Source organism: Podarcis erhardii, assembly GCF_964252035.2.
Source record: "Podarcis erhardii genome assembly, chromosome: 16".
NCBI lineage: Eukaryota > Metazoa > Chordata > Lepidosauria > Squamata > Lacertidae > Podarcis > Podarcis erhardii.
The window spans coordinates 24,528,286-24,554,462 of record NC_138514.1 but is presented as its reverse complement, the minus strand read 5'-3'; the positions used below and the strand labels follow the sequence as shown (position 1 = coordinate 24,554,462).

Sequence of the window (26,177 nt, the reverse complement as noted above, 5' to 3'; positions counted from 1 at the left end):
TGGGCTAGCAGCATCCGGGCGGCCAATACTCCTGTTTTTTCCGATGCTCTGAATAAACTTTAAACTTGAACCTTAGAACATGAACCTCAGATTGCAAAACTGTCTCTAGTCCTATTCACAGCACCTGTGATACCACTTGAACTTTAATGACTTCTGCCCAAAGAATCCCACAGCTTGTTCAAGATGCACAGAACAGTAGCTCTCTGCATGGTTTGCTATCATTTCTCAGCACCCATAACAAATTACACTTCCCAGGATTTTTTGTGTGATGTCAGGACGTTTATGGTGGTGCAGGAACACTTAGAATGTATGTTGTGGGCTAAAGTGTTAAAATCGAGATGTGGAAAATATGGAAGCAATGAGGAGAGGCAGGAATGAGATTTGGAGATATGCTTCAAGGTCCAGACTATGTGAAGTCCAGAAAAAATAATAATTATAATTTGGATGGTAATTTGGTCTTTTTTATTTAGTTTTTTATTTTAATTGGATTATGATTTGATATGTTAATTGGATGTTTTTTTATTGGAAAATTAATAAAAATGATTTAACAAAACAAAAAAAAAAAAGAATGTATGTTGTGGGCATGACCTGTATCCCCCTCCCCTTCCAAGATGGACCCAGGAGGAAGTCATGGAGCTCCTCTCCCCACTTTCCAGCTCAACCCACTTCCTTTTGGGATTCCCAGAGAAAAGAAGGACTCAGCAAGAGACAGAGAGGAGACCTTTCACATCTTTATTTTTTGAAAGAACCCAGCAAGAGAACTGTCCTGCCGACAGGCTCAGAACAGATAAGCAGCAATTGGTCTAAGATGGGATACAGATGGCTGTAGCTATGTGTTCTCAAGCTCTCTTTCACTCAGTTCAGAGGGCAAAGCGCTTTCAAAAAAAAAAAAAGAAGAAGAAGCTACTTAAATATGTAAATTAATGTGCATAAATCAACACATACAATTTGACATGGAAATAAATTCATCCTGCAGCCGCACAATGGAAATCAGGCAGAGCCACGATGGTTCAGGAGGAGATCCCATGCTTTGCATCTAAGTATCTCACAAGTTTAATGGCCCATTCAGCTTTTGGGTTAGCGCAGAGCTGCTTCTGGATAAGCAAAATAAACCTGTCAAGGAAAGGAGAAGCCATAAGAGCATAAGATAACCCCTAATGGCTCAGGTTCATCTCAACCAGCCTCCTGTCCTCCTAGTGGCCAAACAGATGTCTGTAGGAAACCAGCAATCAGGGTCTGAAAACGAGAGAACCACTCTAGTGGAGAAGCAGGGGCGTCACAAGGGGGGGGGTACGGGGGGTGCAGTCCACCCCAGGTGTCATGCCTGGGGTGTGTGACAAAATCCCCCTGGGCGGATCACGAGTGGTATGATTGTCGTCATGAGAATCCGCCCTCTGATTGCACAAATCGCCCCCTGGTGGGTGGCACTCGCATCCCCGTCGGGCGGTTTTATGCGATTGGCGGTCGGATTTTCACAATCGGTGGGCGGTGCTGGCACCCCCAGCGGGCAGTGCTTGCAAATCCTGGCTGGCAGTGCTAGCACAGTTTCATGTGCTCATTGGTCGGATTAGCGTGATCTGTGGGCGTATCTGTTTTGTGGCTTCATGAATAAAGACTCATTTCTCTGTCCTAGGAGGACATAGGGTGTGGTCACATTATGGCCTGGTGTTATGAGAGGAGACTAACAACAACAACAACAACAACAACAACAACAACAACAACAACAACAACAACAACTTTATTATTTACTGGCTGGGTTTTTCTACACATTTTCTCATGCCAGGCATCATTTTTATAAACGTTTGTCGTGTCACCTCTTACTTGCTTTTTCTCTGGACTAAAAAGTCCCAAATGCATTTTCAATGGGCCACTGAACAAGGGCTATTTATTTCTCCATTATTTCTCCACTTCTGGAACTGGTAAAACAGGCAGGCAGGTCATCTTCCTTGTTAAAAGGCACCAGGCCTGCCCTCGCCACAGATCCCATGTTCTCAGTGGGGTGTAGAGAGGGGGCAGAAATTCATTTTGCTCACCATTAAATGCGAGTCTGCCAGGCAAATCCCCACTTCCCAAAGCAGCATGCCTGCCTTAAACACTTGGACTTCTCTGAATTTTGGATACAGTTCTCCAGTGAAAATAATGCACAAACAAGCACACTTTCCTGGGGAATTCACATATTTTGGAACAAAGGTGCACCAGAATGCCTGCAAATGCTGAATTTAAGATGGGAAAACAGAGAGAAATTGAAACTGAAGGATCTGCCCTTCCCTAGTGGGGAAGCAAAATCAGTCTCAGCTCCTTCTTTTCCCTCTGACGCACTCCTGATTTTCTCAGTCTTTCGTTCCCGCTGCCCAAACCCAAACCCAGCTCCCAAATGCTTAAGTCTTTGCTTCCCATCTTTCCTGATCCCCCACCATTAGGCAACTGACACCTTGGCTTTCACCCATTCCCCAAAACTTACACCACAGAAGGCAGAGCGCATTTAGGGTCGGGGTAGAAATAATCCACTACGGCATTGGGTGCCACACTTCCTGGATAATGGGCAGTGCAGCAGCCAGGTGGGGCATCCCGTCGAGCCTGGAGAGCTGGGGAGAGCAGGCATTGCTATTCATATTGTGAAATGTGTAAGATGCCCAAGAGCTAAAGCTATGGGAGTTTATTTGCATCAAACATCCAGAGACATCACCATCCACTTGACTGGAGGATAGCACCCCTTGTCTCTCTCTGTGTGGAGGCATTTATGTTGAAAGACATCAGGGCTGGGGTCTGTGTGGGTCTTCCCTTCTACCAGGCCTCCCTGTCTTTTTCTCAAATTCAGGGCCATATCCTTCACAGCCCTAAACATTAGGGAGAACATTCAACAGTGGAATGGATTCTCTCAAAAGGTGATGGACTCTCCTTCCTCAGAGGCTTTTAAGAGGTTGAGTGTCTATCTGTCAGGCACTGCAGGGGGTTGGACTTTACAAGGGTGGCCAACTCCCAAGAGACTGTGATCTACTCACAGAGTTAAAAACTGGCAGTGATCAACCCCCTTTTGGGGGGTTCAGGTCAAAGTTGTTGAGCATCCTCATACTGTGGAATGCATCCTCATACTGTGATGATTATGAGAGGTTGTTTATTATTATTATTTTGTGGCTGGAATGTATAAAAGGTAAAGGGACCCCTGACCACTGGGTCCAGTCGCGGCAACTCTGGGGTTGCGGCGCTCATCTTGCTTCCGGGTACATACAGCTTCCAGGTCATGTGGCCAGCATGACTAAGCTGCTTCTGGCAAACCAGAGCAGTGCGCGGAAACACCGTTTACCTTCCTGCCGGAGCGGTAACTATTTATTTACTTGCACTTTGATGTGCTTTTGAACTGCTAGGTTGGCAGGAGCAGGGACCGAGCAACGGGAGCTCACCCCGTTGCAGGGATTTGAACCGCTGACCTTCTGATCGGCAAGTCCTAGGCTCTGCAGTTTAACCCACAGTGCCACCTGCGTCCCTGGCTGGAATGTATAGTACTGTACAAATTGAAAAGTCAGGTTGACTCACGCAGAGCTGCCACAGCAAGGAGTAAGACAACAGTAGCCCCTGAGATCTTCATACTGTCTGGAGAGGAAGAGGAGATTTCAGGACCATTTCAGAGGCCTCCTCTGCTTCTGTGATGCTCACCACCTAAAGCTCCTCCACCTCTCCTTTGAGATGCCATTCCCAGCTCTGACCCAATACCAGACACTGAGTCCTCAGAGGACAACCAGGACACAGATCCAGGAGCAGGTAGGGTCCCCTCTGAACAAATGCTAAGCCTTCCAGGCTGAGAGACCTGCTTAAGAAGCCCTGGAGCTGTTAGAGGAGGAGGTTGCAGGGAGTTGGGCTAGATGCCCTGTGGGTATCCCTTCTAACTGTAGAATTCTATGATTCCATTAATCTCTCTCTCTCCCTCCCTCCCTTGGTCCTTCAGAAGGCCAGGGTTGAGACGAAAAGCAACAGCACAGCAGTGCATATCCAAGTCACCATGGAACACTTGAGTAAAGGGGCCTTCTCATGAGTAAGCAGCCTACTCATGAGTAAGCAATGCCTGGAACTCCTCTGCTAGCAGTTGTGGTTTGGTGTGGTCTAGGCGGCCAGAGTCTAAACTGTATTCCGCTTTAGCCTTTCAGTTGCTGGGAGAAACTCAGGTCTTTGATGTTTTCCTGAAGGGCAATTTATTGCAAGAGTCTTTTTCCTGCAAAGTGGGATCATTTTATAGGGAAGTTCCCTATACACAGAAGTTTTCAATGTTTGATATCTTTCTGTGTTTTAATTTGTTGGCAGCTGCCTAGAGTGACTGGTGCAACCCAGTCAGATGGGTTGCATATATATATATATATATTCCTACTGCCAGTCAGGCTTATACAGTGAAGTCCTCTGTTCATCTGACTTATGGTCTTAGGGTTTAATTAACTAATTTTCAGAATTTATATACTGCTTTTTTAATATACCAGAGTGGTCCACATCATAAAACATGACAGTAATCTCTAACAAAGAGTACCTAGAAGTGAAACAGCAAAGGCCCCAAAGGCAATAGGGAACCTTTACTAGCAGCTGGTAAAAGGCTGGGTAAACAAACAGGTGTTTCACTGATGGTGAAAACACCACCATTGGTGACCTCCAACTCTCAGTAGGGAGAGTATTTCACAGGGTAGGTCCCCTATGTTCCCAAGTGGCAGGAGCTTAGTCTGGGTCCCTTAGAAAGCTACTGGGTTTGTCACCCTGTGTGAGAAAGCAGAGATCTACCTGGAAGCCAGTATTTGATCAGTTGAATGCAAAGCTTGGATGGATGTCCTCAAGTGATGGCTATTTTTTGCATCCCAAGACAGTCCCACATAGAAAGGGTTGGCTTGCCTGCCTCATTTTCATTCCAGACCTTCCATAATTCTGTTCTGAATTTCCTGAGTTCACTGTGTTCCTCTTCTCAAAATACTTCCCACTTACATTGTAACTGCCTCCTTCTCCAAGGTCAGTTTTTGGAACAAACTCCTTTGCTTTCACCTTCAAAGCCAGTTGCTCTCAGTGCTGCGCTGAACCTCTGTCTCCTCCCCCAATTGCATCTTCCCCTTATAGATAGGCAGGAGAGGGCAGGGCCAGCACCCACCCCAACCCACATCCTATCACAATTCCTATGCATGCTTGATCCTTGGTTAAGGAGGTCACAAAATGGGATTGGCCAGCTGGGTCGAGAAGACAATTAATGGTGCCTTGTGAGAGGTGGTCAGTCTCAGCTGCCTTGAACCATAGAACCAACTCTTGAACCATAGAGTTGAAAGGGACTCCTAGGGTCATTCCCTTGCAATGTGGGAATCACAGCTAAATAATCCCTGACAGGTGACCATCCACCTCAGTCTAAAAGCCTCCAGCAAAGGAGAGTCCATCACCTTCCAAAGACACCTGTCTCACTGTCAAACAGCTTTTAAAGTTCTTCCTAACGTTTAGTTGGAATCTCCATTCTTGTCATTTGAATCCATTGGTTCTGCTCCCACCCTCTGGAGCAGCAGGAAACGAGTTTCCTCCATCTTCTGTGTGACAGCCCTTCAGATATTTGAAGATAACTTTCACCTTTCCATCTTCTCCAGGCTGAACATACCCAACTCCCTGTCACCATTCCTTAATTTTTTAAAAATAAGGAATGGGGGAAATTTATAACTTATCTTAAAGACCATTGTAAACAGTTAAAATCGTTAGTAGGATTGGAATATCAGTTGTAGTTTAAGGGTGAATTCTGGATACCATGGAGATGTAAAAGATTTGGACTACCTTTAAATATGAGGAAGGAAATGATAAATAATAGGACCCACAAAGGGGAGGATGGAAGTCCAGGGGATTCACTGGAATCTTGTTTTGATTATTTATGTTTGATATATCTCTGTGAAATTTTAATTTGAAAAACCAAATAAATAAATTTATTTTAAAAATTACAATAGGTTGCAATAACTATCAACCAGTCACACACTTTAAGGGCAAGGTACTCAAGGGAGTGGGTGATAGACAGTCCCCAAAAAACTGGGAATAAAAGGAATGTGTTGTTCTTGATAAGAAGAATCCAATAGTCCACAGTCAGGCAATAACTTTATCAAGACCAATCAAAATGTCACAGAACAGTAAGCAAGACTTGGGTTTTTCCTTCTATGCTCCCTCTTCAGGCTTCATGGATTCTGCAGAATGGGACATGTTCAACTCTCTGGCCCCTGGACCAAAGCCATGGGTTTGTTCCTGGTACAAGGAGCTCCAGACCTTCAAACAATGAGTTTGTTCCATTGAGGTCATGGTGGCTTGTCTGTTACGAAGTAATCAGAATTTGAAGATAGAGAGTAGGCCTGTTTGTGTGCAAGAAATGGGCCGTTTGTGGGATCTATCCACTAGATCACATATTCCTTTTACGTTGCAGTTCAAATATCACCACTGAGGGCTGAATGGCCATGTCTTTAAATACAGCACCTCCTGGTGTCTGTTTATAGATAATCTGCTTTGAGGACTTCAGCTGGAGGGAATAAATTGATCTTCACAGAAAGCTGAACCCATAACCATTCATAGATGCTTTGTATATTTTTGGAAGGTGGATGTTCAGGAACTTAGAGAGTAGTGGAATCTGGAGTTCAAATGTGCCAATCAAACTATGCAAGGGGAAATTGCTTTTAGAATATGTACAGAACATTTTACCTTCCGTGGTTGGAGGAGGACAGATGATGCAGACATCTTGCTTGACAGCAAGCCATACCACCAACTTCTGCATTGAATTCCCTTTTGCTGTACAGCTCGTGGTTCCCCTCCACAACCCAGCCCCAAACCAAAACCTAGCCTGTCCCATTAAATACAATAACCATCAACCAGCAACACATTTTGGGGGCAAGGTACTCAAAGGAGTGGGTGGCAGTCCTTAAAAAAGTGGTGTTGTGGGAATGAAAGGGACCTCTTGTTGTTCTTGATAAGAAGACTCCAATAGCCCACAGTAAGGCAATAAATTTATCAAGACCAATCAAAATGTCACAGAACAGTAAGCAAGACTTGGGATTTTCCTTCTATGCCCCTTCTTCAGGCTTCATGGATTCTGCAGAAAGTCCAACTCTCTGGCCCCTGGAACGAAGCTATGGGTTTGTTCCTGGTACAAGCAGCTCCTGGCCCTCAGGGAAATGTGTTTGTTTCCTTGATTTCAGAGCGGCTGACCTGTGATGAGGGCATCTGATTTTGAAGGTGAAGAGCCTGCTAGTATGCAATAAATTGATTGACTGTGGGATCTAGATCATATTTTGCTTTTTCTATATTGCAGCTCAAATATCATTTACTGGAAAGTGCTGAACAGCCAAATATCACACCTCTTGGTGATTGCTTTTTGATTGTCTGCTTTGGGGGTTTTAAATGGAGGGAATTATTGGGTTTTTATTGATTGATTGAATTTATATACCACCCTATACCCAGAGGTCTCAGAGCGGTTCACAGAATAAAATCAAATATAAAACCCATTCCATCATCAAATGTGTTTAATTAACTCTAAACCCCTCCCTCCCTTTTCTGATCCAACCCACGTCATTTTGGGATTTTCAGCAAAGAGAAGGACACAGCAAAAGACAGAAATGAAGCCCATCACATATTTATTTTAGGAAGAAGTCAGTAGGAGAACTGATTTGCTGACATGCTCAGAACAGAGAAGGGGAAGGTGGTCTAAGCAGTGATATAGGAGGCTGGACTTGGGTTTTCTCAAGTTCACTTTGTTCAATGCAGAGGGCAAAGCATTTGCAATAAAATAGGTACTTAAATATGTAAATTAACATGTACAATGAGATAGGGAACTGGATCCATTTCGGAACCACAGTCTGGAAATCAACAAAGTGGTTTTTCAAAGTTTCTGGTAGGGTAGTAGATGGCTGTTTGCACGAACAGAAACCTCCAAACAGTGTATACATAAGCTCCAACAGTTCCCAAGAAGAAATAGGGACACCCCACCCACCATCCTGCTGCCGCTCGCACCCTCCTGCCACCACTCGCTTGGCTGCCACCCTACCAGCTCATGTGTGTGTGCTCCTGCCAATGTCTGCCACCATTCATCGCTGCTCACCCTTGTGCTGGTGGGGGCTGCTTGCCTCCCCCCACATGCACAAGGAGGGCCACAGTGCCTTACTTCCAGAAGCAGCACTGTTCTTCAGGAAGCTGTGGCCCTCCTCATTTGCCTGTGGTGGGCAGCAACTGACCAGCAAGCAAAGGTGCAGAACCAAAACACATGTGTCTTTTGGTCCCCCTTGGCTGAAATCCTGGGACATCCCAGGATGGAATCAGAAGCTGGGGCAGTTTCTGCAATTCTGGAATGTCCCAGTAAAGACAGGACAGTTGTGTGTCATGGTGTCTATTGTACCAAGATAAGAAAGGGACACATGTCAACTTCAGAGCGAGAAATGTCCCTATTTTCATCTGAGGAACGTTGGAGGGTATGGTTTAAAGTGGTATGATCCTGATTTAAATGCATAGTGCCGACAGGGCCTAAGACTCTGTTCAGTGTGAAGGGGCCAAAACTTTGGGGAAGGGGGGAGAGAGGGAGAAAGAGAGAGAGGGAGAAATTCCAGCAAAGCAGCCATGGTGTTGCTGAGGTTCAGGGTAGCTTCTCCTAGGAAGAGCTCTGCAATTGGTGCCAGTTTCAGATGCAGGTATCTTCAAGGCTGTCTATGTATTCCATGAGTTCATGGACCCACGGCTGATCTGGGTCAGCACACCTGAATTTCCCATGCTTGAGATGAAACCTGTCAGAGAAAGTAGCAAGCACCCACAGTCGGCCACAGAGTATACCCTTTTAATTCTCCATTAGCCCAAGGACATCACTTTAATTGGGTAGTCCACCTTCCACAATGCAAGGCACCGAGACGGGGCAGAAATTTGTTCTGCTCACACCTGAATGCCCACCTACACAATTCCCACTACCCAAACCAGTATGCCTGCTGGAACACAGCTTGCTTTCAAAAATTGCTCTGAATTTTTCCATATATTTCTCCCATTAAAGAATGGACACAAAATATCTGTGTTAGTGAAAATGATGTTCCAAACACACACTCTGTGCTGAGGGATTTGCTTGCAAAAAATGCATATAAATCGGAGCAAAAGGGCACCATAACGTCTGCAGGTGTTGAACTTAATGCTGGAAAACTGAATGAAACTGTAACAACAAAGCCAGTCTCAGCCAATGAAGCTGCCTTTTGATGAGTCAGACCATTGCTCCATCTAGCTCAGTAATGTCTACCTGACTGGCAGGAACTCTCCAGCATTTTCACACAGAGGTCTTTCCTAGCCCTACTGTAGAGGCTGTTGGGGATTGAAGCTGGACCTTCTGCATGCCAAGCAGATGCTCTTACCACTGAGCTAATTCCTACTCTTCCCTCCGACCCCCTAATTATCTCATTCTCTATTCTGGCTTCTCTGCTGCCTTCCCCTTCCAAACAAACAAACAAATGGCCCCCAAATGCCTAACCCTTTGTTCACCATGTTTCTTCAACCCCTTCCCTGCCAATTGGCCAATAGCCCTCCTGCCTTTTGCCCATTCCCAAAAACTCACTCCACAGAACGCAGGCAGTAAGGCCGGCTGAGGGCATAATCCTCAACTTCACTCTTTGGGATTGGAACTTTAGAGTTGCTTAGGCAGCAGCCGGGAGCGGGAGTCCGCCGACCTGTAAGGGCTGAGAAGAGCAAACATCATGGTTGAGTTACCAGACATATTAGGTCCTGAACAGTGATCACACTGGCAGATCTATTTCATAAGATTTATGCACTAATTGGTTGTAAAAAGAAAACAAACAAGCCCTCAAAGCTCTTTACAAAAAGGGATAAAGCAATAAAACGATCAATTTTAAAAATGAATAACAATTTAATTATTTTAAAAAGTTAAAACAACAACACATTACAAACGGATTTAAAACTCATATCAAGTTTTGGCTGGGCTTGTCTAAACAAAAATTATTTTTGCAGGCGCCCAGAAGAGTACAGTGAAGGCGCCTGCCTGATATAATCTGATCTGATTCCTGCTCCATCTGACCTCCATCCCCCAGGACCATCAAGCCCATGGAACAAACACGATCAACTCTGGTGTGAGTCCCAAATCTCCTAGAACAATTATCAAGGGAGAGGAGAGGAATCAACTCACGTGGAGTAGCCAGGAGAAGGAGGAAAGGGATGGCAGCTCTAGCGATCTTCATGCTGCCTGGAGAGGAAGAGGAGATTTCAGGACCTTTCCAGGAGCAACTTGGGCTTCTGTGATGCTCAACACCTAAAGCTCCTCCTGGGGTCCCTTTGCATACCACCCCCAACCCCAGTCTGGTTCCAGACACAGAGTCCCCAAAGGACAAACAGGACACCCACAGGTCCAGGATCAGGAACATTCCTGTGAAATCAATGCTGAGGATGCCCTTGAGGGGGACCCTCTGGGTTGATGAAGACCACCAGAGCTATCAGTGGAAGAAGAGAGTCCCTCCACCGCAGTCCTTGAGAATTCTGGCACCAAAAGGTTCAGGTCCAGGCCAAGGAGCAACAACATACAATAATAGAATTATAGAGTTGGGAAGGATCCCAAGATTCACCTTGTCCAGCCCCTTGCAATGCAAGAACCACAGGATCCCAGAAAGATGACCACCCAACCTCTGTTTAAGGACCTCCAGTGAAGGAGAGCCCACTGCTTTCTAAGGGAGTCTGTTCCACCATCAAACATATAAAGGATTGGGCTTGTCTACTACTTTTTAGCTATAGATCTTTCACAATTCTCTCCTGTATATCTGGAGGTCCCCTCGCTTTCCCTCTTACCTGGTACGGGTTCAGTTTTAGGGGTCTGGTGTGCTACAGATATGTCTCACCTTTCACCATCAAAGTCAGTTATGTTGAGCCTCTGTCTCCTTCCCCAGCCACACCTTCCTCATATAGGTACCATTATCAAAACCAATCAAAATGTCACAGAACAGTGAGCAGGCCTTGGGATTTCAGACTTTGTGGATTCTGCAGAAAGGGACATGTCCAACTCTCTAGCCATTGGACTGAAGCTGTGGGTGTGTTCCTGGTACAAGGAGCCCCAGACCCTTAAGCAACGAGTTTGTTCCCTTGAGGTCAATGAAGCTTGCCTGTTACAAAGCAATCTCAGCCTGTTTGTGTACAAGAAATGGGCTGATCGGTCTATTAGACTAGATCATATATTGCTTTTTCTGTGTTGCAGGTGAATGCTCAATGGCCATGTCTTTAACTACAGCACCTCCTGGTATCTGTTTATAGATTGTCTGCTTTGAGGACTTCAGCTGGAGGGAATAAATTGATCTTCATAGAAAGCAGAAAGCATTTGCCTTTTGAGGGAGAGGCAGGGATCTTGAAACACCCTCCCCTTGAAATTTTGTCTATTTCAAGTGGAGATGAATGGCTTAAATTGTTTTTTAATGCTTAAATTCATGTACTGATGGTTTTTCTACTCTCAGTGTGAACTGCTGAGGTTAACTTCCTTGAATTACTTTCCCTGTCTTTCTCATTTCTTTGTTAAATGTGTTCAAGCAATTCTAGGGCCCTGCCGCCTCCCTTTTCTGGCCCATCCCGCTTCACTTTGGGATTGCCAGGGAAGAGAAGGATTCAGCAAGAGACAGAGATGAAGCTCATCACATATTTATTTTATTTTATCTTTTTTAAAATAAATTTTTATTAAGATTTTAAATGTTACAAAAGAAAAAAGAAAAGAAAACAATCAAAGAAGAAAAAGGAAAAAACAATACATACAAATAAGAACATCATCAAAAAACTGAAAAAAGAAAAAAGAAATAAAGAACAAGTCAAACCTTTAACTCACTTACTTACATTCACTTATTTCCTTGACTTCCTCACGCCTCCCATTTTTGTATTCTAATTCAATTAATTATTCCAGCAAATCCTTCCAACTTTGTTTTTATCCTAATAATTTATCTTAACATATTATAATTTTACCTTCTCTCTTTCACCAATTCATTTTTACTTAATCCTTTATATCCTTTCTGCTAAAACCACATAATTCCCCCCCCCCCAACATCTTTCTAACATTCCTTAATTTTACAATATTTCTGAAGATAAACTTTAAATTTCTTCCACCAACTCTTCTCCTTGGTCTCGGATTCTGCCAGTCCACATATTTATTTTTGGAAGAAGCCAGCAGGAGAACTGAGGACCCTCTGATGTGTAAATTAACACACCAAAGAAGTATGGAACTGGATCCATCCTGCAGCCACATATTGGAAATCAACAAGGTCATACCCTCTGACATTTTGTGACAAAAATTTGGGGCACCAGGGCACTCCCAAACCACCACCCCATCTCCATCGCTCACCCCCTCCCCTATATTTCCATTGCTGTTTTTGGGCCCCTGCTCACAAGACGGTGCATCTCCAGATGCAGCCCGGCCTGTAGCAGCCTCTGTAAAGTCACTGCAGCCCACGCCATGCTAAGAGACGCCATGCAGCCTAGAGCAACCTCTGGGAAGATGGAGCCTGTGCTGCATCTGGAAAATCAGGGCATCCCAGATTGGGATCAGAAACCAGGGCAGCTTCTGTCCATTTGGGATGTCCCGATTAAGTCAGGACCCTTGAGGGGTATGCAAGGTGGTTTGTAAAAGCTGCTGGTAAGTAGATGGTGCTTTGCATGAACAGAAACTCCAAAACATTATATATTGTAGCAAGGTAGGAAAGGCACACTTGCCAACTTCAGAGGCCACTTTCCGGGAGGGTCTTTCATAGAAGCCAGGCTGGCGGCTCTCACTTTGCTGCCCTGATGGCCTTAGAGTCTCAGAGTTAAATGAAGCACCAGGTTTTAAAAATCTCTGCTCTCTGCCTTCAAGAAGAGCTGGTGGAAATGTCAACTGAGCATCCTGTAACCCTGCTTAGACTGTTAGAATTCCTGCTCCATGTTTGCAGTCATGGGATTTTTGTCTATCACATGACGGTGTATGTTTTGACTCCATAGAGTGGGAAGTGACGGAGACAGGATGTTTGTGTTACAGTGTTCTGTGAAGTGGGACTATTGTCCTTTGTTCTTTTTCTCTTTGCTGTCTGATGCTAGAGAGAGAGGGAGCCATGTTGTAGTGCTCTCTGTGTGTTTTATATGTAAATAAAGTAGATTAGCCAAAATGCTGAGTTGCTGAGGTCTGTTACGCAAGTTGGAAAGACTCTGCAGTTCCCTAAGTGTGCTGGTGTCTGTTGGCATCAGTCGCTGTGATGTTTGGGCAGAAGAAAGCTTTTGAAGTTCCCGAACAATCGACCAGTCAGGCATGTGTCTCTGCCAGGGTCCTACTTGAGTGTAGGCTGAGCTCCTGACATAGACTACCTGCTCTTTCTTTTCTATAAAGACATCTTTTCTATAAACACAAGCCAGCATTCCTGCTGGCTTCTTCCAAATAGAAATATGTGATGGGCTTTATTTCAGTCTCTGCCTTTATCTCTTTCCCCCTTTTGGACTTTAGGGTGCAAGGCAGGGGGCAGGTCAGTCCTCGAAGCAGGAGGGAGATATATTGGCAGTTCTGGTTCAAGGTGAAGCTTTAGCTAAAAGGCAAAAGAAGAACATCCATGCTTTGTCTGGTTGGCACAAGACACAAGCCAGCTCTTTCAGAGAGACAAAGAGTGTACTATATTGTTCTGGTCGCCTCACCTCAGAAAGGAGTTGGAAAGTTTCAGAAAAGGACAACCTGATAGAAGTTTATAAAATCACGCACAGCATGGGGAAAGTGGATCGATAAAAGTTTTCCTCCCTTTCTCCTGACTCCAGAACTCATGAACGTCCAATGAATGTTGGAAGATTCAGGACAGCTAAAATGACTACTTCACACAGCTCATAGTTAAATTATGGAACGTGCTTCCACAGTAAGCAGTGATGGCCATCAATTTAAATGGCTTTAAAAGAGGATTAGAGAAATTCACGGAGGAGGAGAGGGCTATTGATGGCTACCAGAAATGATAATGATCATTATTTATATGCCACCCATCAGACTGGGTTGCCCCAGCCACTCTGGGAGCTCAAAACAAAAAAACGTAAAAGTACAACACAACAGCATGCTCTAAAAACTATACTCAGGCTCTCTAGTTGGAGAAAGCAATGCTTCTGAAAACCAGTTGCTGCAAGTCATGTTTGTGTGTGTGGGAGGGGGAGGGGTGCTCATGTGCTTGAAGCCTGCTTCCTGGTTTCCCATAACGGGCAATTGGTTGGCCACTGTGAGAAGAGGAGGCTGGACTAGATGAGCCGCTGGCGTGATCCAGCAGGCGCCTCTTACAGTATGTGGTTATGTTTTAGAGAGAAATCCACTGGGGCCAACTGGGCGGTGGCGGTGGGGTAGGAAGCGGTGATGTGGCCTTAAGAAGTACCTCCTTGGGTACTGAAGCTCAACCAACCACACACTTTTTGGACAGGTTAGCCAGGGAGCAAGGCCAATCACATACCCTTCAACATTCCTCCGATGAAAATAGGGACATTTCTTGCTCCCCGCCATTTCTTGCTGACCCTCCTCGACTCACCATTTTTTGGTCTTTCCCTGCAGAGGATTTCCTATCTGAAGAAGGGCGAGTGCCACCAACATTATGCAAAGGTGACACAGCACACCCACCCTCCACTGCCCTGAAAAAAATCCCTATTTTATTTTATTTTATTATTTTATTATATATATATATATATTGTAGATTTACAAAAAAAGAAAAATACACAGCCATAAATAAATTTTAGAAAGGGGCAAGACATGCACTCCACTCTGCTCCGCTCCCCCTTTCTTCCCACCCAGGGCAGCCCTGCCCTCTGCCTGCTCCTCAGAGCTCATGGGTCATGTGGGGCTGGGCCTCAGTGGCAGTGGCCTCTCCTCCGACTTGCCCACTTTCCAGCAGCTGCTTGGAGCTGCCCAAGGGAGTGGAAACAGGGATGTTCCAGGATTAAATCAGAAGCTGGTATGGCTTTCATAATTCTGGGACTTTCCCTGGAAAATTGGGACAGTTGGAAGGTATCTAATCCAAATGTCACAAAATAATGAGTAAGGTTTAGAATTCTGCTCCTATGTCCGAGGCTCTTAACTCTTTTCCAGGTCCCTTCTGCGGATCTTCTTCATGTTCTTTAATGCTAGAGAGCAGATCTTTTATTCCTTCTCGAAAAGTCAGCCAAATTTCCATGGCTAAAATTAAGATCCATACAGTATTTCAGAACATGTTTCAAGCTTCTTCCAAGTCCAAAGGCCCGCAGAGCTCCAATCTCCTCCTGACCCAAATCCATATCCCAAAAGTCCATTAATCCCTGCATAGAGGGATCTTTCCAACTTTCCTTCTCCAATCCAAGCCGGGCTCTGATCCTCAAAATCTGACTTTTCCTAAATTCAATCATAAAAGGCCTTAACTTATAGTCGTCAGTTTGCTTCTGTGAGGCTGAGGATCCCGCTTGTATTACTTTAGGTTCGGCAACAACAGCTTTCTCCTTCTCCTCCACACTTTGTCCTGCCAAAGTAGATTCCTGAACCAAATCCTGAATACTTTCTGTATTGGTGCTCACTTTTTGTCCCAAATTAATCGCTTTTTGTCCCAAGTTGTCAATTTTAATAGTCATGTCATCCGTCTTTTTATGAAGCTGTTCCAGCAAATAGCTTATCTTGCATAATGCAGTTAATATGGCTTCTCCTGTCAACATTTTTAAAAAGTCCAAGGTCAATCTCTGGTTCTCACAATTCCTTATCTTGCAGCTGGAGCTTTCCCAGTTACACTCCTGTAACAGTTTCAAAAGCTCCCTCTAGAGGGAAACAGTCTCCACTTGTATCAGTCCTTTCAAGCACAACTCAAGCAATAAAGAAAGTTTCATTTTTCAGTTACTTTTCCTCCTTTTTAAACGCAGAAGAGGACATTGGAAACAGTATCTTTCTCTTATTTAGCTAGCTGTCAAATACGTTCTGTTCATAGTCAATGAACTCTCCCAAAACGTCACTTTTTCTGGCCGCCCTTTTCCAGGTTCAGAGCAGTGGTAATTTGATTTTTTACTCTTTCCTGCAGGCTCGCTAGGTCCAGAATTTCCCCCCTCTTCTCCTGCTTCCAAGGTTTTTTTTGTAATTTTAACCGATGGAAATTTAATCCTTTACCAAAGGCTTTCCAAGACTTTAGCTTGTAGCGTCTTTGCTTCAATCTATTTACAAAAAAGGAAGGCGGACTTCCTGTTTAAAACCTTCCCGTTTCGGTGCCAAATTAAGGTATTTGAAGATCCAATTTTCCGTTCTACTCACGGGTAGTTGTTTAAAGTCCAATTGTCCACAGGAAAAAGTCAGCGCTCTCCGACAACAGCAATGCGGCTTCACTCCGTGAAAGAAGCAGTCAATTCGAAGCACCGCGCCACTCACCCCACGTCGCTCCGGATCCCCAAAATAGGGTTTCCCCACAAGTAGGGGAGGCGCAAAAGGTGCCAGCCGAATCCCAAGTTCACAAGCTTCTCCCGCCTGTGATTTCAGTGGGTCTCCGCCTTCGCCGTGGCGGTCAGACCCTGCTTTCCATGGAGCAAGTTCCTCCTGATCGGAGGAGCTCCGCCATTGCCGGAGGCACCAACTCGGAAGTCTCTCCAGGTTGATGGACTATATGGAATTGACGGAAAGGACTGGCAGAATCCGAGACCAGGGAGAAGAGATGGTGGAATAAGATTGGAAAATTTAAAGTTTATTTATAGAAATACTGTAAAATTAATGAATGATAGAAAAATGTTGGAATGAAATTTTATGGCCTTAGTGGAAATGTTATAAGGAGTTAAGCATATATAAGTATTCTAGTTTTAATGGAAAATAAGGTTAAAAATATGTTAATATATCTATAGTATGACAGGAAACAGAAAGATGGAAAGGATTTGCTGAAACAATTAATAGAAGTGGAATACAAAAAGGGAGGTGAGAGGATGTCGATGAAACAAGGGAATGAAAATAGAGTATGGAAAAGGTGTGATGTATGTTTTTAAATTGTTTTTGTTTTTGTTTTGTTCAGTTTGGGGTTAGGGTTAGGGATAGGGTTTTGTTTAGCTTAATGTGTTTAGTTTAATGTGTTAAGGTTGTGTTGTGCATTGTTTATATTATGTATTGTATTGTTTTTTGGTTTTGTTTTTTCCCCTCTTTTGTCTTTTCCTTTTCCTTTTTTGTAAACTTTAAAAGTAATAAATATTATTTGGGGAAAAAAATAGAATTCTGCTCCTACACTCCCTCTGAAGACTGCCCACTATGTGGATCCTGCAGAAAGTGACACGTCCGACTCTCTGCCTGCTGGACCATAGCTTTGGGGGTGTACTGGCCCTCAGAAAATTACTTTGTTCCCTTGAGATCAAGTAGGCTGACCAGGAGAAGCTGGGGGCCACTCCAGACACAGGGTTTGTTATTTTTAGTTTTGACAGTGCTAATCAGCCAGGACAGAACGTTCTTCCAACAACCTTTTGTCTACTTGATGCTGGCTGGTTTCCTACAGGCATCCAGTTGTCTTATGTTCTTATGGTGTTGTCCATTCAAAGGCCTTCATGGCTTGGAACCCCGGGACCTGTAGAACTCCCTGCTCCCAAATCAGCCTACTCAGATCTTAAGGTCCTCCATCACCATCAGAGATCAGGGATACAACAAAGGGGTTCTCTACATTGTTTTATTTCATCATGCAAGACACAGCATTTTAACATGCAATTTTAGCATGTAAAATTATTTTTAAATCGCAGGGTTTTAAAATATCTGAAACAGGCATGTAAATGTTTTTTTAAATCTTTGTGATTTGTAAAACAAGCAGATCTTTTATATTCTTCATTGTAAGCAGCTCGGGTTTTTTTTCTGTCAAGTCTCTAAGCTTCTAGTTAGGTTAATGATTAACTGTTGATGTTCTCTGCTCTTACAAGTGAGTGATTAACCTTAGATCACATGATTAAGGTATTGAATTGCAAATTGCCATTTTGAAGGGAGCTGTGTTTAGTGGGGGTTTTTTGTTCCAAGACACTGTGGGAGAAATATGTGGCAATGAGTCTCTCTGGAAGAGAATAAAGCTCCAGGCTAATGGATACTGTACGAAGAGAGACTTTTGATTCTAGGCCTTTGTATTTCTTAGATGATGCTGAGGCTATGCCTGGACATCCATATGTCTTATGGAACTCTTTGGATGTATTATTGATTTCTTTTTGTATCTGTTTTGAAGAGGTTCTGGTTAGTAAAGCTTTGAATCATATTTATGGGTCTGGACAATTTATACTTCAAAATGAGTCAGTTTTTTAATGCATCCAGTTGCTTCAAGCTGTGCAATATTAATAACTGCAACATTACCCTCCTGGTCTGGGATTGACCTGCCTCTCCCCTCCCACCCTTTCCCAGTCCAACCCACCTCATTGTGGGATTACCAGAGAGGAAAAAGACTCAGAGAGACGCAAAGCAGTTTGCATCTTTATTTTTGGAAGCCAACAGGAGAACTGATCTGCAAGCATACTCAGAGCAGAGGAAGGGCAGGTAGTCGAAGCAGGTATACAATATGAAGCAGTTATATGTTCACAAGCTCTTTTTCATCAATGTAGAAGCGAAAATGTTTTTTGGGTAGACCTGGTAGTTAGCGTGTAAATCACATGCACTAAGGGGTATGGAACTAGATTTGTCCTGCACTACATGATGGTCTTTCGAAACTGCTTATAAATAGACAATTTTTTTGCGTGAACAGAAGCTCTGAAACAACGTCAATTGTACCAGGCAAGTACACTTAACTAAGAAAAGGGCATTTGACAGGTTCAGAGATCACTGCTGGCTGCTCTCAAATCACTCCCTTGATAGCCACAGAGACCATTGGATGAAGACTCTGTTCAGCCATTAAGGAGTCATAATTTTTTTTGAAGGTGGAGAGAGATAGGCAGAAAGGAAATTCACAGCAAAGAAGTTGTTGAGGTTCAGGGGTTCCTTTTCCTTCTGAGGAGTCTGTAGTTGCCAGGAAAAGGACGTTCATACAACTTATCCACATGTGCCACAAGATCCTGCACCCATTCATCGTCTGGATTAGCACAGCCGAACTTACCATTCTTGAATTTGAATCTGTCAGGGGGGAAAGCAGGCATTTACAATGTGCTACAGAGAGGACCAGATTTTGAATGGTGTCATTGCATTTGGTGCCAAGACTCCGAGCTTTCATTTTTCAAATGTCCTGCCATTGTAGGGAGGTGGCGGGGGAGGGGGGGAGGGAGAGAAATTAATTTGCTCCCCAACTTAATGTGTACTTATCAAATTCACACTTCCAAATCCAATGCAAGATGTGGCTTGCCTCCAAAATTTCATGTTTCTCTGAATTTTGCCATTCAGTTTTTCAGCAAATTGGACCATGCATGGATGTACTCATTGGGAAAAATCAGGAGCAAAAATACTTCCTGTTGTGGGGAAGCAGCTTGCAGAAATGCATGTAGATTATAAGACCTTCATTTAAATTGGGCAAACTGAACATAAGACTGTAAAACCAGGCAAATGTGAAATGGAGAGTTTCATCCACCCCTAGCTGGGCATCGTAGCAGATCCCATGGGAACACAAGAACATCAGAAGAGACTTGCTGGATCAGGCCAATGCCCCATCTAGTCCAGCTTCCTGCTCTCACAGTGGCCAACCAGATCCCTCTGAGAAACCAGCAAGGAGAACGTGAGCAGCAGCCCCCTCTCCCCTCCTGTGATTTCCAGCAACTGGTATTCAGAGGCATTGCTGCCTCTGACTGTAGGGGCAGCCCTTAGCCATCATGGCTACCAGCCATTGCTCCATGAATTTGTCTAATCCACTCTGAAAGCCATCCAAGCTGGTGGCCATCACTGCCACCTGGGGGGAATGAGCTCCATATTTTGACTTTCTGCTATGCTAAGAAGTCCTTTATTTGATCTGCCCTGAGTCCAATTTCAGGGAATGTGCACAATTTCTAGTATTATGATAGAGGAAGGAAAGCATTTTTTCTTTCCACTTTCATCATGACGGTCATAATTTTTCGAACTTCCATCATGTTACCTCTTACCTTTACTAAAATTCCTGAATGTTTTTCAAAGTGGAGTTCCTGCTGCAAGGTGACAACTTCTTCCTATCTCTCTTCCCCCAACCTCAGAACTGGCCTCCAAAGGCTTAAGCATCCCATCAGCTCTCTTCACCCACAGTGTTGAAGCATCCTTAACCAAGTGTTCTCTCAGCTTTGACCCAGCACCAGAAACTTACACTATAGCATCTCTCTTGCATGGATAGGTGAGGTACGAATAGTCCTTTATCTGGTGCTTTGGGAATGGTTTCTTGGCATATGTGGCGCAGCAGGGATTTTTGGATACCACAGCTGTTGAAAGCAGGAGAAGGCAGGCACTGTTATTGATGAACTGCTTTTGTTGGATACTTAATAGCTCTTGCTCGGGGAGGTGAGTTGCATTGGTCATCTTGAAGCATCACTGGACACTCCCTCCCCCTTGCCTCTGCAGGGAGGACTTTAAGCTGAACAAGCTGGAAAGGGGAGCCTCAAGCCTTTGGTTGGAATGATGACTCCACTCCCCCACCAAGCCTCTTTATCTCCCTCCCCCCAGACTTCCCCTGGCCCTTAAAAAAAAAAAAAAATACATTTTACAGTTTATAGACTCCCACTGGTTTTGCAGTGCTTCCTCACTGACAGTGGACAGAGGTGGATGTAGGGGAGCATGGTCTCAGTGGGCATGGAGCCTTGGGGGCACTGCTGAGAATGCCACCATTATGATTTACAATGGAGCATGAGAGGCAAGGGGGTGCAGAATTTTGGCGTTGCACAGGGTGCTGCTGAAATCTGAGACTCCGGTGTCTGCCACTGCAGTGGAGCAGACTTCCTTGGAAGGTGTAGGAGTCTGCTTTGCTGGAGGCTTTTGAACTCAGGCCACCTGCCAGGGATTCTTGAGCTGCTATTGCTGCACTGAAGGGGGATGGAGAAGATGGCACCTGAGGTCCCATCCAATTCTATGATCCTATGCTGAAAAGCAGGGGAGGGGAGCCTCAAGTCGTGGGTCAGAATGCAGAGCGCCCTCCATGGGCCATGCCCTTCCTTCGTCATCCTCTGCCCCTGCTTTGAGTGGTTGTGCCTGGCTGGAAAGCAGGCTGGAAAGCAGAATTGAGGGCTGGGCTAAAACCACAGCACGTCTCCCTTTTTCCCCTGCTTGGAATTCATGGATTATATCAGTTGCTCTGCCCTACTTTTGCGGGCAGCTACATTGCTGGTGGTTCAAATCCCCGCGATGGGGTGAGCTCCCATTGCTCGGTCCCTGCTCCTGCCAACCTAGCAGTTTGAAAGCACGTCAAAGTGCAAGTAGATAAATAGGTACCACTCTGGCAGGAAGGTAAACGGCGTTTCTGTGCACTGCTCTGGTTCGCCAGAAGTGGCTTAGTCATGCTGGCCACATGACCCAGAAGCTGTATGCCGGCTCCCTCAGCCAATAAAGCGAGATGAGCACCGCAACCCCAGAGTCGGTCACGACTGGACCTAATGGTCAGGGGTCCCTTTACCTTTACCTTTACATTTGGTGCCACTGGGCATGCGGCCCCAGGAAGGTGGCCAACAAGGGAAGCCCCTCGCATCTGAAAGTGGTCTCCCATCTCGCCTTAAAAGTTTTCAGTGCCAATCCTTCAGTGGAACCCAGGGGCAGGACCCATGAGAATGGAGCAGGGGTGGGTCTGAGTCAGACGAGAAGGGCCCGTCTTGGGGCTCCTCATTTCAGAGCACCCCTAAGTCCATCAGGGCCCAGGGAGTGGCATGACACCCTCCAGTGGGAGTCCCAACTCTGGTAAGACAACTACCAGGGGAGAGGAAAGGATTGGACTCACATGGAATAGCCACAAGAAGGAGGAAGATGAGGGCAGCCCCAGAGGTCTTCATGCTGCCTGGAGAGGAAGAACAGATTTAAGGCCCATTCCTGGGACTCTTAGCTTCCATGATGCTAACCTACTAAAGCTTCTTCAGCTCTCTTCCCAGCCCCAAAATGGTACCAGATGCAGAGTCCTCAAAGGACAAAGAGGACACCCCACAGGTTGAGGCCACCGAGAAGCAGGCAGGGTCCCCTGAAACCTGGGGATGTCCTTGTTGCAATGAGCTCCTGGCTCTCAGGAAATGTGTTTGCTCCCCTGAATCAAAAGTGGCTGATCTGGAGAAGCTGAGGACCCCTTCGGACTGGGGGTTTCTTGCTGGTGCCTTCCTTGGTCTGTTCTTGACACATGAATAGCCCAGCCCAAGCAGGATTTATCCTGCTTGATTAGTTTTTTCTACAATGCTTCCCCAATGCTAACATGCTATTGCTATCTGTGCTGGGAGCGGGGGGAGAGAGGAGGGATTTTGGGGCAGCATATTATTTTTTTCAGTCCTTCTGGCTCCCCTTCAGTGTAAGATCTTTGGGCTCAACTACTCTCAGAGATTGTGAAGCTCTTCTCATTCACTGGGAGGTCACAAAGTGTCCTCTATTTCTCCCAGAGGAAGTTCAAGGCTCTTCTTGTCACAAGGTAACCCCACATAGAAAGGTTTGGGTTTGCTTGCCTCTCTTTAGTTCCAGACCTTCCACAGTTCTGTCCTGTATTCATGGGGTTCCCTTCACTTTCCATCTTACCTTGTAGTCTCCTCTTCTTCCAAGGTGAATTTGTGGATCTGCTATGCTAGAGATTCCTCCTACCTTTCTCCTTCGAGTCAGTTGCTCTCAGTGCTGCACGGATTTCCCGTCTGCCTCCACAGTTGAACCTTCTTCTTGTAGATGGGGAGGGAGGAGAAGGACATGCACACACCTCAGCCCACATCTCTTCCCAACCCTCTTGGATGTTTGATATTTATCTTCCTTGGCCACTGGGGTTGCAAAAGGGGATTGGACAACTGGGTCCAGGGGGTGAGTGAGAAGAAGGCTGGTCCCTGTTGCCTTGAAGGAAGCAGTGAAACCCTGAAGATTGCAATAACTACTGGTCAAACATGTTCTTTTGGGGAAAGGTACTGAAAGGATGTGGGTGGCGCTGTGGTCTAAACCAGTGTTCCCCAACCTTGGGCCTCCAGCTGTTTTTGGACTACAACTCCCATCATCCCTCGCTAGCAAGACCAGTGGTCAAGGATGATGGGAATTGTAGTCCAAAAACAGCTGGAGGCCCAAGGTTGGGGAACACTGGTCTAAACTACTGAGCCTTGGGCTTGCTGATTGGAAGGTCGGTGGTTCAAATCCCCGTGACAGGGTGAGCTCCCGTTGCTCAGTCCCAGCTCCTGCCAACCTAGCACGTCAAAGTGCAAGTAGATAAATAGGTACCGCTCTGGCGGGAAGGTAAATGGTGTTTCCATGCGTTGCTCTGGTTTCACCAGAAGCGGCTTAGTCATGCTGGCCACATGACTTGGAAAAACGGTCTGCAGACAAACGTCAGCTCCCTCAGCCAGTAAAGCGAGATGAACACCGCAACACCAGAGTCGTTTGCGACTGGACTTAACTGTCAGGGGTCCTTTACCTTTTTTTAATGAAAGGAGTGGGTAGTTATACAATCCTCAAAAAAACAGTGTAGTGAGGAATGCAAGGGAAGCTTTTGATGTTCCATAAAATGAATCTCCAAACCCACACTTCACCAAGATCAATCAAAATGTCACAGAACAGTAAGCAAGCCTTGGATGTTCCTCCAACGTTCTCTCTTTAGGCTTCATAGCTCCTGCAGAAAGTGCCACATATGACTCTCTGGCTGCTGGACTGCCGCTGGGGGGGGGCGTGTCCTTGGTACAAGGAGCTCCTGGCCCTCAGGGAAGCTGACTCCTCGTGAAGCTGAGAGAGGCAGCGCAGTGTTTTAGATGTCTGCTTGGTACAAGGAAATCCTGGCTCTTGGGAATTGGGTTTGTTCCTTTGCTGACCAGGTTGCTGACCTGGAGAGGCCGAGGGCTTCTCAGGACTCATTTCCTATTGCACATCACCTGCAACTTCAGTTTAATATTCATTTTTGTAAGACAGGGTGCGTGAGCAGGCTACCAGTGAGAGAGAGGATGGGATTTGTGTTTAAGACCATTTGGCTGTTGAGTCTGTTGAACGTTCTGTTTGCGTGAGGAGGAGTGGTGGAGACAGCCACCCCAAGAGCATTCCAGAGAGCGGTGTATGGAAGAGAATGAGGTATTGGACTGGTGGTTTGAGACAGGTCACACCCCAGAAGAAGAGGAAAGGAGTTGGGATATAATGGGTGAGGAAGAACAGGAGCAAGGTAAACCCTACACAAATCCAGAGTTGAGTCCCTAAGATGGCTGGATGGTCCTTGTACATCTCTTTCCAGCAATTCCTGCAGCCATATTGCTGCAAACATATTGCTCTGCTTTCCTTTGGACCACATTGGCAAGGCAAAAAGGGGGGTCTTGTCATCTGGGCAGCCCAGGACCACCATATATACTGCCCAGGCTTGCACCCTCAGGGCTGCTCATGCACTCCATTGTCTCTCGAGAGAGATGGATGCCAACAAACAACATGAACTACATTTACAGTGGTACCTCAGGTTAAGTACTTAATTTGTTTCGGAGGTCCGTACTTAACCTGAAGCACCACTTTAGCTAATGGGGCCTCCCGCTGCTGCCGTGCCACCAGAGCTCGATTTTTGTTCTCATCCTGAAGCAAACTTCTTAACCTGAAGCACTATTTCTGGATTAGCAGAGTCTGTAACCTGAAGCGTATGTAACCTGAAGCGTATGTAACCTGAGGTACCACCGTACTATTATGTGCATTTTTATGCACAATTTACCCCAGGATATTTGCTTGCTTGCAAGTTGCTTGCCCTGGGCAAGATAAAGCCACTGACAAATTATCTCTCTTTCTCTATATTTCTATATACTGCAGATTATGTGGCTTCTCATGAGCACCCATGGCAAAAGGGAAGAGCAAAATAAGAAGGGCATTCCGGTTCTCCTTTTCCCACCCTCCTCCTGCCCTGGCTTTCGAGGAACCTTTCCTGACCCAAGCCCGGGTGAAGTGAAACTGCTTTGTTATGGTGGTGTCTTGGATTTCCTCTGGGGATATATTTAGTCACACGCATTGCAGGGGGTTGGGCCAGAAGACCCTTGGGGTCTCTTCCAAATCCACAATTCTATGATTCAGAATTGTTCTTGGATGTTCCTTGTTGAATTCTCATGATGGGCATCTGGCTGGCCAGGGTGTGAGCAGGATGCTGGACTAGATGGGGCACCAGATCCATCAGGCTCTTCTCATGTTCTTGCTGAAGCTGCCTTGTGCCCTTGGTCTTCTTCAAAGCAAAATGTGTCTGCTTCTCAGACGCACCCAGGGCAAAAGGGAAGAGAAAACTGAAAAGGGCCTACCCGGTTCTCCTTTTTCCACTCTTCTCCTTCCTTGGCTTTTGAGGACCATTGTCTGCTTCTGCAGGGCCAGGAACCAAAGGCACTTCAAGAGAAACTGCTTTGTCATGGTGGCATCTTAGATTTCCTCTGGGGATATATTTAGCCACATGACACAAACCAGTGCTTGAAATAGTAATCCCTTGAGACTTCCCCCTCTGGGCTGAGAGATCCATTCTGTGTCCCGTGATGGCCCTCTTGCCTAGGCCTGGCTCATCTGGGCAGCATAGCCACTGATTGGAGCCCCTCCTCCTGCTCTTCTCCCATCTGCCCCAGGCAAAATGGGTTTGGGATGCAGGCAAGTGCCATTCAAGGTAAACAAGTGTAAAGCGATGCAGGTTGGAGCAAAAAACCAAATTTATTTCACATTATGCTCATGGATTGTGAACTGGAGGTGAAGGACTAGAAGGGAGACCTCGGGGTCAGAGGACATGGCTTAATGGCGACGTTGATCCAGAGCACAGCAGCTGTGGAAAAGGTAAAACCCATGGTATGCATCACTGGCAAAGGAATTGAGAATAAAACTGCAGAGAGCATAATGACATTATACCAATATATGGTGTGGCCACAGTTGGAATACTGTGATTAGTTCTGGTCACCTCACCTAAAAAAGGATATTGTGGAATTGGAAAAAGGTGAGAAAAGGGCACCCAAAGTGATCAAGGGGGTGGAGGGGCTCCCCTATTTGCAGAGTTCTGGTCTTTTTAGTTTAGAGAAAAGGCGTGTAAGAGGCAGAACGATAGAAGCTTATAAACTGAAGCAGGGCATAGAGAGAGTGGATAGAGGGAAACTGCCCTTCCTTTCTCATAAGACTAGACAGTGATGTCAGGATCCAATGATGTTTTGCAGGAGGCAGTTGTGGCCCCCAGCTTGTATGGCTTTAAAAGAGGATA

The 26,177-nt window shown here is 45.5% G+C and overlaps 1 protein-coding gene and 1 long non-coding RNA gene across 5 annotated transcripts; both read right to left on the bottom strand.

Moving 5' to 3' along the window:
- Positions 1–718: 718 nt before the first annotated feature.
- On the bottom strand, positions 719–4,839 carry LOC309331469. Its single transcript, XR_014151871.1, has 4 exons — positions 4,759–4,839; positions 3,535–3,591; positions 2,462–2,585; positions 719–1,113 (listed from the first exon to the last, which is right to left on the bottom strand). It is a non-coding gene; the product is annotated as an uncharacterized lncRNA (long non-coding RNA).
- A 2,761-nt stretch (positions 4,840–7,600) lies between these two features.
- On the bottom strand, positions 7,601–25,372 carry LOC309331151 (monocyte chemotactic protein 1B-like). 4 transcript variants are annotated; one of them, XM_081843233.1, is made up of 5 exons: positions 25,249–25,372; positions 21,777–21,833; positions 10,139–10,195; positions 9,554–9,674; positions 7,601–8,747 (listed from the first exon to the last, which is right to left on the bottom strand). In XM_081843233.1, the coding sequence occupies exons 1-5, from the start codon at positions 25,352–25,354 to the stop codon at positions 8,645–8,647; spliced, it is 444 nt and encodes a 147-aa protein (XP_081699359.1). In that variant the 5' UTR covers positions 25,355–25,372; the 3' UTR covers positions 7,601–8,644. The 4 variants fall into 4 exon arrangements, 2 of the variants coding, with proteins under 2 accessions (XP_081699359.1, XP_081699360.1); XR_014151730.1 differs by lacking the exons at positions 7,601–8,747; positions 9,554–9,674; positions 10,139–10,195; positions 25,249–25,372 and adding exons at positions 18,371–19,015; positions 20,163–20,274; positions 22,550–22,711 and having other exon boundaries at positions 21,777–21,829; XR_014151731.1 differs by lacking the exons at positions 7,601–8,747; positions 9,554–9,674; positions 10,139–10,195; positions 25,249–25,372 and adding exons at positions 18,371–19,015; positions 20,163–20,274; positions 22,550–22,707.
- Positions 25,373–26,177: the final 805 nt, after the last annotated feature.

What these genes read in the sequence shown, in the direction of transcription:
- LOC309331151 (XM_081843233.1), bottom strand. Translation starts at nt 25,354, where the DNA reads ATGACAAAGCAGTTTCTCTTGAAGTGCCTTTGGTTCCTGGCCCTGCAG. An exon ending in CCTTCTTGTGGCTATTCCAT is followed by an intron (nt 10,196 to 21,776) that starts GTGAGTCCAATC and finishes CTTCCTCTCCAG; the next exon opens with GCAGCATGAAGATCGCTAGA. An exon ending in TACTGCCTGCGTTCTGTGGA is followed by an intron (nt 8,748 to 9,553) that starts GTGAGTTTTTGG and finishes TTTCTCTGACAG; the next exon opens with GTTTCATCTCAAGCATGGGA.